The sequence below is a fragment of the Nomascus leucogenys genome, chromosome 15 (genome assembly GCF_006542625.1).
Source record: "Nomascus leucogenys isolate Asia chromosome 15, Asia_NLE_v1, whole genome shotgun sequence".
NCBI lineage: Eukaryota > Metazoa > Chordata > Mammalia > Primates > Hylobatidae > Nomascus > Nomascus leucogenys.
This window is the reverse complement of record NC_044395.1, coordinates 58,020,225-58,032,811: the sequence shown is the minus strand read 5'-3', so window position 1 is coordinate 58,032,811 and position 12,587 is coordinate 58,020,225. Positions and strand designations below refer to the sequence as shown.

The following is a 12,587-nucleotide window of genomic DNA, read 5'->3' as shown; positions in this document are numbered from 1 at the left end:
CAGTGACTGGGGGTGGTGGTGGGGGGTCTATATCACCATACTCTCAGCATAGATGGAAAATCCAAGGCTTAGAGGGGTTAAATGACTTGCCAAAGATCACACAGTACTAGAGCTGCGTTCTGCACCCAATTTGGCTTGATTCCCAGAGCGAGATTGTCAGTGCCTATTGAGACCACTGACCCACCAAAGTGCAATGGTCTGGGCAGCAAGGCCTGGAGAACCCACAGGGGCCTGGGTGGAAGGAAAAGCCCCAAAGCTTGCAGCTCCTTCCCTGAGGACCTGGTGGTGACCAGTCCTGAGGCTGATGGGTGAGAGATGAGGACTTCTATTCTAATTCCTGTCCTCAAAGGACAATTATTTGAATTTTCATAAGGTTTGCCATTCACACCAGGGAGCTGGGCTTAGCACATGTACTCTTTCAAGAGACCAGCTGTTGTCCCCGACTCCTAGGGCTGATAGGTTCAATGTGAGGTTAAGTGAGAAAAGCAGGGTGAAAAATGACCTGTATGCTGTGACGACAACACCTTAGATAAAAAGCAACAACATTAAGAACACACAGAGAGGGGGAAAGCCCGAAGGAATTTTCTTCCTTTCTCATTTCCTAAGGTGTATTAGGTAGTTACAATTATTTGTATGACGAATATAGTCATTTATTTTTAAAGTGCAACCGCTCACATCCCTTGTGGAAGGCAGTGGCATGGTGGATGACCCTGTGTGCCCAGTGGTGGAGCAAGGCTCTCTCCTCTGGGAGGGTTGGGTTCGTTGGCCCCTGCAGCCTGTCCCTGAACGACGGCAGCAGTGGGATGGGAGCCATGCTGCACTAGTGATGTCAGAGGAGCGGTGATATTTATTCCTCTCATGCAGTTGCAAAGTCAAGCTTCAGGGTCTTAGAGACCCTCTGGACATCCCTCTTGACAGAGCCGCGGCCTGGAGGGCTTTAGAGGGACCCTGGGGCCTAGGACTGAGTCCTCTCCCAGGTCATCCTGATAGCAGCCAGCAGGGAAGCACAAACCCAGGATGGCTCGGGCTCTGGGACAGGCAAGAGGAAGCCTCTATCTCCAAGCAAAGGCCACCAGACACCTGTAAACACAAAATAGTCTTTATTTGTCAACGAAGGCTACACGGGATCACTTCTGGTTTTGTTTTTATGCTTTTTTTTTTTTCTAGAAGGTATCTACATCTGCATTTATTTACAGCCTTGTTGTGGTATTTACACAGTCAAGATACAGTGTTAGAAACACAAAAGTGTTGAGAAAAAAACTTCTCAAAATTAGTTCCAGACTTCAGGAAAATGATTTCCACATGGTAAGGCCAGAGTCTCCAGTGTTGGTCATCCAGAGGCAGCTTGGTTCAGACTCCTTTTGCCGAAGCTGCGGGTTCAGAGGTCCTCAGAATAACAAGTGGATTTAGAAAAGTGGGATTCTGGTGTTGGGTGAATCCAGGGCTGCTGGGGCACCGCCAGACACCTGAGGCTCAGCTCCTGCCAAGACGGCCGAGCCTGCTCCAGGCTAGTCCTCCCTTGGCTGTTCGCCCTCAGAACAAATCACATTTTCTTGGGGACCAGGAGGTCACCTAGTTCCTTGCCTTTGGCATTCCAGAGGGGGTAAGAAACACAACACTGGCCCTCACCCGGGCCTTCCACACTCTGATCTTCCACATTCATAATGAAACCTAAGAGTCACCACTGTCTAGGGCAGTCAAGTACACAAGGATGGTTTTTGCGAATGTAAGGGTTGGAGAGGATAAGGTTTCTCTCTATCACCTCAGCAATGAGTCTTTAAAATGAGTTTGCTGTTTTTGGAAGGTTAAATGAAAGGGCCTTGAACTGCAGAGTTCTTTTTTAATTCCCTTTCCTCCAATAAAATATAGACAGGTGTATAAACCTAGCTGGGAATGATGTGCCTTAAATAGAGAGGTTTTCATTCTAACAAGGACCCCAAGGGAAAGGAGAGACTGGGTTCTTTCTGGGATCCCTCAGGAGATGTGTCCCTGGGCCAGGTCTGGCTCCTGGGCTTAGTGGCTGCCATGAGGACTGGAGAATAGCCTGGACTTTGAGCAGTGGATGCTCAAATCTCCAAGCCTGACACCCTGCTGAGAGCTCGAAAGCTCATTCCTCCAGGGCAGAAAGCTCAGCATCACCGCCCTCACCATGTGGCCACCACAAATACAAGACTGCAAGTGGTAAAACTGCATTCTAAGATTTCACATTGAAATCTTCCATTCCATTTGCATAATGGAAATCCCTGCCATCTATAAAGGTGATACTTTAAAGTCGCAGCTGAGAAGATTTGTTTTTCTTCTTTTTTCAAATTCTGATTCTTCATTCTGTGTCTACAAAACACTGCCCAGTCTACCTTGCCATCATCTTCTGTGACCCCTCCTGGTTATTTGGACACACACCTTCTGGCCATTCTCACCCTCAGTCAGTTTCTTAGGGATTGTTTCCAATCCTCTCTCCCTAAGTAGAAATCAGGCACTGGTGTGGTCCTTGGGTATTCTCAGCCAACAATTCTGAGAGATGAGGGTCCGAGGCTGACAAGGGAGTAATTTACTGGCATGCCTTCCCCTTCCTCCAGTCTGCCCTCCAGCAATGTCTGTTTGGAGTGTGGGGGGTGGGATAAAAAGGAAATCTCATCCTACAAAAAAACAAAGTTGGGGAATCAGTAAAGTCCTATTTAAGGTGGTGGCAGAGGGCCTGAGGATGTGGGACCAGTTGGCAGCTGTGCGGGGTAGGAGAGAAGGCAGGAACTGTAGGATCATACACCTGGGCAGGTGAGGGAGGCCTGGTCACTCTGGCGAATGAACAGATTTGGTTGGTGAGTGTCAAAAGGGCTGGTCCTCTCAGGATGGGAGTCGATGCTTGGAGCCTATTACATAGGCACAGGGTTAGGCCTTCACACTCACCCTTGCCATGGGTTTGTGACTACTGGTCTCAGCAGGAGGACAGCTTGAGGAGGGAGTCACTGAGTCACCTGCAGCCCAAATGGAAACCAACTCAAAAGGGCCAAGGCCAGAAGCACCACCTTCAATACAACAGCACCAATGTGGCAGTGAGGTGCATAACACTGCCTGTGCCACAGCTGAGATCCTTTTTCTAAAGCTTTGGGATCCTTCAACTTCTCTCCCCACAGAAGCTGGGCTGCTGTGGTGGTATGTAGCCCAGGAAAAATATAAGATCCTTTAAAGAAACAAACACTCAGGCCAGGCGCAGTGGCTCACACCTGTAACTCCAGCATTTCGGGAGGCCAAGGTGGATCCCCTGAGGCCAGGGGTTTGAGATCAGCCTGGGCAACATAGTGAGAGCTCATCTCTATGAAAAAAAAAAGAAATGAAACACCCAATAATTCTGTTTTTGATCCCTAAAAGTCCACCCTATTCCTTTGGGGAGGGGGCTGTGGAGGAGGGACAGGGCATGGGGGAAGCGTAGGGACCTGGTTCCCATGGACCGCACGCTGTCCCTGACTTCTGAGCAGACATCCCCAGCAGGTCTTCACTGATGTCAGGCAGCCAGGATGGGAGTGATCAACTGGGCAGGAGCACTTTGCCCAAGGGCCCTTGGTATGAAGAGTACATTTTGAGAGGCATAAGTCCCTTCTGGAGGACAAAACTTGTGTTCTTCAGGCCAAACTGTTTTCCATCTCATCCAAGAATGATCCTTCCAGATGGGAGCCCCCATCTCCAGCTCATGCCTCACAGCAGGCCTGCAGAGCACTGTATCTGCTCAGTAGAGCTCTGGATCCAGGGGCAATGGGCAACCAGTGGACAAGCAGGCCAAGGCGCACTGCTGTGGCAGGGTGACTTTTTTTTGGAAACAGGAAGAGCACTTAGCGAAACACATCCTCTAATCCCAGTGGGATGACGTAAGGCGAAATCTCCTCTCCCCGAGAAGTTTTGGTTGCCTCCCTCTGCCAGGCAGAACCCAGACTACATGCTGCTCCGATCCTCATGCAGTCAGAGACCTTCTCGGTTTCATTAACTTGTGTAATATTCTGAAGACTCTGTGAGTAAGGCTATAGAGGTGCCATGAGCTTATCAGTCCAACAAGGTTTCCACGGGGAATAGCTCAGACTCAGAATTCATTTTCCACACTTAATGTAAATGTAACCCATAAAAGTTCCATTTTCTAAGAAGCCCAGCTTAAAAGGAAGCATTTGGCTTCCCCTCCTGTCTCCCAGAGCCTCCTGTGAGTGGTAATGACAATGGTAATTAGGCGAATGAACCAGGAATGGAATCCTTGAACAAGGGGCTCCCAGCTCTGGCTGTGACTCCCCCGCCCTCACTGCTCCCCAGGCCTGCTGGCTGCTGCCTCAGCTTGGGCGTGCTCTTCAGGTGTGGGCTGTCCCTGCTTCTGAGACGGCTCAGGCCTCTCCCTGACGACACAGGCACAGGTCTTCACAGGAATCACGCCAGCCTGGCCTCCCAGATCCACGGGCACCCGCCTTGGGAACTGCCCTGCTCCTGGTGGGGTTGTATGATATGGGCAGGCCACACCACATCAGCTCTCCCTCCTTTCTTCCTGTCACTGAAAAACACATTGGCTGGGCTTCTCTAGAGGGGAAGCTGTTTCAGAACTTCAGGAATTTCCTGGAAGCCCAGCCTGCCCCAGTCCAGCTCTGCGATCAGCTTGTACATGGAGGCAGATGGGACTTTGGGAGCTGGTTAGAAGGATGCTTAGCTTATGCCTTCCTCTCTTTGGCTGGCTTTTTTTGTTAAGCATTTTTCCAGAATCAAAGGCCACCAAGCACCTCCCTCCACATTCCTACCTCTCAGTGGTGGCAGCTGAGCGGTGGAGGGAAGATACTCAAAGTCATAGAGAGAGGGCTTCGCCTCGGAAGGCAGGCTGGTGCCCTCGCCACCACTGCCATCCCTTTGCCATGGGTGGCCTTCCGTTCTGTGGACATGGTGCCCACATTGAAGGCTTGCGGTGCAGTGCTCGTTCTCACATCTGGCTTTGGGAGAAAGGAGGAGATCAACAGGAACATCATGGAGGACCAACCAATCACAGGCATCCTGGGTGCTTTCCCTCCCGGGAGGATGGGACTCTGAGCCCAGGATGTTATGTCACTGGTCTGGGGGAAAGGACCTGGGAGACACTTTCTCTATCCCAGCATGGGGGTGGCACCGACAACTACACAGGATTTGCAAAAGGGGTAGGGGGTTTCATTTAGCATCAAAATAGAAAGCTTGGACAGGAGTTTGGGGCAGCTTAAAAAAGGTGCTGAACAACACCATGAAATTCCCTGGAGCAAGATGAAGCCATCTGTGATCCTCTGGAGGCACAGAACACGGTGAGAAGAAATCCACCACTCTTCTGCAGGAGCCCTGCCAAGGAGCCTCAGGTCCTACAGACCCTCCTCCCAGGCCCCCTTGGAAAGGGGTGTTGTACTGGCCCATCACTCCCTTTACTCCCGCCCGATCCCAATCGAAGAAGAAAGGGTTGCACAGGAGACAAGTTAGCACAGACATTCATGTCCCACATCACACTGGGTACCTAGGGACAGACGAGGACACACCCCTGGAGATGTGTCTCAGAGAGGAGATACATACCCCAAACGACAAGGGAAAAATCCTCAGGGAAAAAGGGAACAAAAGACAATAAAGTTTTCATTGTGATCACACTACAGAAAAAAATACCTTCTGTTCTTTGCAAAAAATGTGCGAAGGCCAAATTTGTGTTTTTCTTTTCTAAAAAAAAGGATGTTGCATGAGTTACAATGCAACCAGTATCTTTTTGTTTCTGCATTTGTTAAAAAATCATTTTTTTTAAAGTACAACACAGTCAGGTATGCGGCCACAAAAGAGTAGCTGTCTTTGGCAAGAAGTCCAGGCCTTGGTCCTCTCTGTCACCTCCGGCCCATCTCGCTCTGTCTCATGAAGTGGATGTTGTTGGCGCTGTCTGACAGTTCTGGGTACTGCTCAACAGAGATCACGAAAAAGCCGTCGTAGCCTTGCACCCGCCCTGTGCTCAGTACCTGCTGCTTCTCTCCCTCTGTCCAGGCCCGCAGGCCTTCCTCCCCTTCCCGCAGTCTCTGCTGCTCGCGGGCCCATGCTTGGCGCACGGCTCTCTGCCGGGCCAGCTCCAGGACCCGCGCCTTCTCCTCGTCCAACGTTGTCCCGTAGCGTGTGTTCAAGCACAGTGCCCCGTACTGGAGCTGGATGTCTGTGTAGCGTCTAGTCCTGCCATTAAGCACTGTGTTGATCTGGGACACAGTGACGTTGACCCCATTCTCCAGGGTTCGCCGCCCCCCACTGAGGCCCAGGATGGCCAGGTCACCTTCTGAAGGCCCTGGTTTCACAAAGTAATGGGTGTCCACCCCATCAATGGTGAAGTGCAGGTTCTCTAGGTAGTGGGCATTGTTCAAGATGGCAGCAACCCTTCGCCCATCCTCGTTGGCCACACTGATGATGTCTGTGGTCACTCGGCCATCTTTCAAGGCAAACTTGACCCCCTTGCCAAAGACTGAGCCGCTGGATGCAAACTTCTTGGTCTTTGGAGCCTGCTGGCAACTGGTGATTGTGGAGCCATAGAGCTGGTCAAAGCGTTCTAAGGTGACGAAGGCCTTGAGCTGCTTCTGTACTTCACACTGTACCCCAAGGATAGACTGATGGGAGAGGAGAGTGAGAGAGAGAGTAAGGCAAAGGGGAAAAAACCCTGAGAACCTGGAGAATCAGCTTAAATAATGAAGTCAAAACCACACATATTTATTAACCTGCGGCATGTAGCTCTACCGCTGACCACCAGAACATCCAGGTGGTCGCCAGAAGGTCAGAACATCTGCTGACCTTCATCCATCCATCCACCCACCCTTCCATTTAGAAACTGTTCAGGGGGTATCTAATCGGTGCCAGGTCCTTTTCTGAGCACTGGAGACAGAAAAATGAATCAGACATCATCCTTTCTCTTAAAGAACTCATCATTTAGTTGGGAAAGACAGATATGACAACAATAATTGCAATCAAATGTGATCACTGGTGGCCTAAGAGAGGAACTAGTAATAGCCATAGCTAACATTTCTTGATGTTTCAGCCAAATAATTAGCACTCATTATCTCAGTGATCTTCACAATCACCTTATACAGTAGGTGCTGTCATTATTCCAATTTCATGTCTAAGGAAACCAAGGCTCAAAGAGGTTTCACTGGCTCACAGTCATACAACTAATAACAAGTCAACATGCAAGCCCAGGTCTGTCCAATCCTAGAGGTTCAGTTTCAAGGGCTGCTGGAGAAGGAAGGAGCAAACAAAGCTGAGAAGAATCTTGGCCTGAAGGTGGAGGAGGTGGGGTTTGAGGACAGGCTCAGGCTTGAGCTGGGACCCGAAGGATGGGTGGGGGTGGGGGGATGCCATCAGATGGAGGATTGGCAAGAAATGCATTCTTGGCAAGAAGGCATAACATGGTGAGAGGCAGTGACCGATATTAACCCTCCCACCCTGCTTCACTGCTCTCTACTGCATTTACATCTGATTTCCAAGGAAGGCCTCTGCCCCACCGTGCTTCCTTGGGGCTCCTGGGGTGCCCCTACCCTTGGCTGCTTTGGGGGACAGGTTGGGCCCTGCCAGCTTGGTGTATCATCTACCTGTCCCTTCTGTGGCTCACAGAGCTTGGAGAAGCCACACTCAGGAAGGCTCCAGGGCCTTATCAGCAAGTTAGGGAAATGGCTTTAGCAACAGGCCCATCGGCTTCTCGCTGAAATTAAGTCCTCTTTATAATTAATAGAACCCTGTCTGTGAACAATTATTTCCTAGAGTTTCACGAAAGCTGGAGTGCTCAACAACAAAGATCTCCGATGCTTGCCAAGGGCAGAAATCAATAATTCATTGACAGGCGAGGTTGGCAGACAGGCAGTCAGAGACTGGGGCTCTCTGGAGTGCAGAAGGGAGCCTGGTGAGGGAGGAGGAGCTGTGCTGCAGTGCTCAGCCCTGGGAAGAGCAAATGTCAGGATATCTGGGCGGGGCCTGGGGGTGGTGGGAACTGGAGAGGCTGGGCAGCAGAAAGACGATGGGCTCTGGGGCCAGGCAGACTTGGGTTCTCCATCGAATTCTGCTGCTTTCAAACCCTAGTCCTCTCATCTGTAAAATGGGGAAATGTCTGGGCTGTTTACTTCTTTCGGCCATTTATTTATTTAGCAAAAATGTTTCATGCACCTACTGTGTGCTATCCTGTATGCTGGGTACTAAATGAGACCCAGTACTTACCCTCTTGGGGCTCATAATCTAGTAGAGAGACAAGAAAGAAGCATTAAAGAACAGTGTGGGAAGTGCCACCAGCGTACAGGGGTGCAGAATCCCATTCTCCGGGGTCTGGTAGGAGATAGCTATGCTGAGGCCTAAAGGAATCAATCTGGGGTACGAAATACGGATATGAAAGTTTCTGACCATCAGCAGCAAGCCATCTGGCAACCCTGCTTTCCTCCTTAGTCTGTCATCCCCTGGGCAAGCATCCCTTGAAGGCTTAGTCTCTGCCTGATTCATCCCTGCGTTCACTGGGCACAGCATGGGGCTTGGCACAGAGTCCGGTTCTCATAGAGAATTTATGAATGGATTGGGGTAGTGGGGAGGGGAGAAGCGAGCAAATGAATGCATGAAGTGAGTGGGTGGGATGAGACTGTTTTTAAAGACCTTTCCAGCTATACAATTCTAAGTCTTTGAAATTGGGTTATAAAAGCGAGACAAGAGAAAGTGAGTCTTTTTGAGCACCTACAGTATGCCAGGCACTGTCCTCAGCAAGAGGATACAGAACAGGCACATCTGGGTTTGAATCCCAGCTCTACCCCTTCCTTGCCATGTGGCCCTGGGAAAGCCTCAGGCACGAATCTGTAAAATGAGAACAATACGGCTGTGGGATCTTTGTGAGTTACATAGAAAAACTCACATAAGGCCAGGTGCATTGAAGTACTCAGAAAATGTCACATATTTATTTAGAACCCACCTTCTCTCCCTGCGCTTTTGTTCTGGATAGCGACCAAGGCTTATTAATTTTGTGGAACTCCAAACTCAGTGTAACACACAAAGCTCCTTACTGCAGCTTGTAAGCGTCTGCGTGTGGTCATGGCTGCATCCCTAGCAGCTTCCTAGGGGTGGGTTACTAAGTAGTTGTTGAACAGTCTCTGGCAGGCACTGTGGAGGCACCACATTGGTGTCTATCACTGGCCCACGCTTTTCTGAAAAGCTGAAGGGACCCCCTCCCGTAACGTCTGAGTGGCCTGAGGAGTGGCAGCCTTGTGCAGGAATTACCTTGTTGTTGTCCCACTCCTGCGTTTTCATCTGTGTGTGGATGAGCTCGTAGGAGGGTTCCATGGCATCCATGTCTGGTTTGGGATAACCAGGGATCACGTTGTGTAGCTGGAATCCAAAGGTGAGCAGCCAGCTGTTAACATCTGGATGGGAGGGAAGCAGAAACATCTCCGTGGAGTGAGTGGACCTCAGATGCGACCCATCCCCATCACACAGCCTACAGTTAGCTGCAGGGGGTGGTGAGGGTGTGGATTGCTGCTGGTGGGAGAGTCAACTGCTACATACACTTTTCACTCTATGAAAGCCAAATGTACTCCTGGGACTCAGCAATCCCCATCCCAAGTATATACCCAAGAGTGATGACACTGAAATAGAACCCAGATTTCTGGACTTCCTTTTCTATTTTCACTTCAACTCCCAGGACCTCTAGCTTCATACCCAGGGGCAGCTGTTGACAGATGAAGATCCATCCCTTTCACCCCAACATCCACAGGATGTGGCTCACATCCGTAATCCCAGTACTTTGGGAGGCCAAGACAGGCAGATTGCTTAGCTTGGGAGTTCCAAACTAGCCTGGGCAACATAGTGAGATCCCGTCTGGCAGATTTAATGTATTAATGTATTTTGAAGAATACAGCTCAGTACCCGCTCACAGATTTTCTCGATTTTCCGCCAACCCATGCTTCCACATCCCAGGACCTCCATTTTCTCCTCTCTAACAGAAGGAGCTTGGACTAACTTTTCTTCAAAGTCCCTCTTCTCACTGAGTTTTTAAGAGTCTTTGATTCTATAAATCGTGGCAGATGGTTCTTTGGGAAATTAAAACAAACAGAACAGGAGGAAAAAATGCCCTATAAAGCCATTTTGCCTGAGGCTAAGAACTTGCATCTGAATTTGTAGTTGCAAAGGAAATCTTCCATAAGGAATACTGCAAATTCTCAGGAAACTAGGGGGCTGAGAAGAGGGCTGGGCCTTAATTACAAGTGATTGAAGGTGGAAAACTTTCCTATTATGCCTTTAGGGAAAAATGCTGAAAATGAATTTATTCATGTTTTTCTTCAGTGCTCCTCTGAAGAGCTGGGAATTTTACTCTTCCTTCTTACCTTATCAGAAGTAGGTATTTCCCTCAAGTTAAAAATTTCCTCTTTACTCATCCATCCCAGAGTTTGGTGTTGTCACAGGGGAGTGATGAAATGTAGGCAACAATAATCCTTCCTTCCTTCCTTCCTTCCTTCCTTCCTTCCTTCCTTCCTTCCTTTTTCTTTTCTTTTTCTTTCTCTCTCTCTCTCTTTCTTTCTTTCCTTTTTTTTTTTTTTTGACAGGGTCTCACCATCACCCAGGCTGGAGTGCAGTGGCACGATCTTGACTCACTGCAACCTCCGTATCCCAGGTTGAAGCAATCCTCCTGCCTCAGCCTCCCGAGTAGTTGGGATTACAGGTGTGTGCCACCACACCCAGCTAAGTTTTGTATTTTTAGTAGAGACAAGATTTTGTCATGTTGGCCAGGGTGATCTTGAACTCCTGACCTCAAGTGATCTGCCCACCTTGGCCTCCCAAAGTGTTGGGATTGCAGGCGTGAGCCACGGCACCCAGCCAATAATCTCTTTCATGTGTGTGGTTTAGTTCTTTACAAAGTGTATTTGAATCCAAGAATGAGGGTTTTGGAATCAGAGCAGAGTTCTAATCCAGCCTTGCCACTTCTTAGTGGGCAAGTTACTTTAGCTCTCTGAACCTCAGAACCTCACTTTTCTCCTTTGTAAATGGGGTCAGTGATCCCACCTCACAAGCATCAAGTGAAGATAGACGGCAATGATGTACATGATATATCTGTAGTGGACATTTTTTGGTTGCCTTCCCAGCAGCCCATTCTGCCTTCTCTTTCCTTTCTGGAGTATTAGTGTAATTATAGGGAAGTTGACTCCACCTAAGGGGTTAGCATGTGACCTAGGCTAAGCCAATCAGTGCATTCTTTCCCTCCAGCCACCAGTAAGTGCTTCAGGGATTGTCCTGTGACCTGAGCCTATCTCACTGGAATACATCTCAGGACCCTTGAAGACATTTTTGGGAAAAAAAGAATTTTTTTTGTTGTTGTTGCTGCTGGATGTGAATGAAGATGCATGTAGTCTACCTGGATGCTAAGAGGTAAGGTTTAGTGAGAAGTAATAGTATCTTGGTTCTTATTCATGATTGCAAATCTTTTTAAATTTGCTAAAAACTGAACTGTTTTATATGAAATCTCTTCTTTGCACACCATGGGTTTTCAAACTGTAGGATATGACCCACTATGCAATGAAATCAATTTTGTGAATCATGACCAGCATTTTTATTGAAATGGAACAGGCTAGATTAGAAAATGAGTGCATCACACTTAAGTATTCTTTTGCAAACCTTTTGTCTTCGTGTTTTATTGCAATGTAAAATCTTTTTCTTATGGTGGGTTCACAGTCAAAGAAATTTGAGAAAAGCTGTCTTGGACCCTGTGATCTATGAAGGTGGGTATTATACCTCACTCCTCTCTGGATCCTTAGTACAGGTTTGGCAAGGAGTAAGTATAAATAATATACTCTTTGCTGGATTTAACTGACTGGGATATAGAACCCAAATTGAAAATGTTAGGTGCCCCCTGGTGGTTGGTTGCTTTGTTAAAAGCTGGATTTGGAGGCCAGCATGATTGTAGTGGAAGGAGTTCAGGAGTCAGAGAGCCCTGGATTAGAGTCCTAGCTCCATGGTCTACATCTGTGTGACTCTGGGCAAACCCTTCACTGGAGCCTTGAATGACATTTGGAGTCTCATCTGCAGAATGGAGATAATGATGGTGATCTCACAGTTGTTGCAAAGTTTAAAGGAGAGCATATCTGCCAAGTGCCAGATAGCATACAGAGTTAGTCATGTTAGTGCTATTCTGGAAGGAGACCATATGTATATGGTGGTGTACAAAGGAAAAGGGGGGAGGGAGTAATATTTTGGCAAGATGCAACGATTTTTTTTGATAGAAAAGTACATTTCCTATTGCACCATATTTTTTTCAGCTACAGTAACCTGCCAAGACATCTCACAGGAAACTCATTGGAGGGTGAGGCAGGGGGTGTGCTTAATGCAGACAGATGTAATGGAAATGTCATCTCAATCTGTCAAGTTTCTCTAGAACTAGCAGCCAAGCTGAGCATGGTGAAGGCTGTGAAACATTGTTAGCATATTCATGTTTATCCATGGGCCCCAAGTCTGCTTTCATCACACCTGTCCACCACCTTGTTCCCCCTTCTTCCCTATGCTTGGGATGCTATTCTCCCCTCTCTCCTATGCTTGGGATGCCTGCTGTCAACGTGTGACGATGTGGAACTCTTCTTGAAAAA

The 12,587-nt window shown here is 48.4% G+C and overlaps 1 protein-coding gene across 1 annotated transcript in view; it reads right to left on the bottom strand.

Annotated features, from left to right (window-relative positions):
- Positions 1-1,083: 1,083 nt before the first annotated feature.
- TENM4 (teneurin transmembrane protein 4) overlaps positions 1,084-12,587 on the bottom strand; it is a 416,745-nt gene continuing 405,241 nt past the window's right edge. Inside the window, exons 30-31 of the mRNA XM_030828936.1 lie at positions 9,235-9,377; positions 1,084-6,602 (exon numbers count right to left, since the gene is read on the bottom strand). Coding sequence (XP_030684796.1) covers positions 5,844-6,602; positions 9,235-9,377 — 902 coding nt within the window. The 3' untranslated portion in view covers positions 1,084-5,843. The remainder of the gene's footprint in view (positions 6,603-9,234; positions 9,378-12,587) is intronic.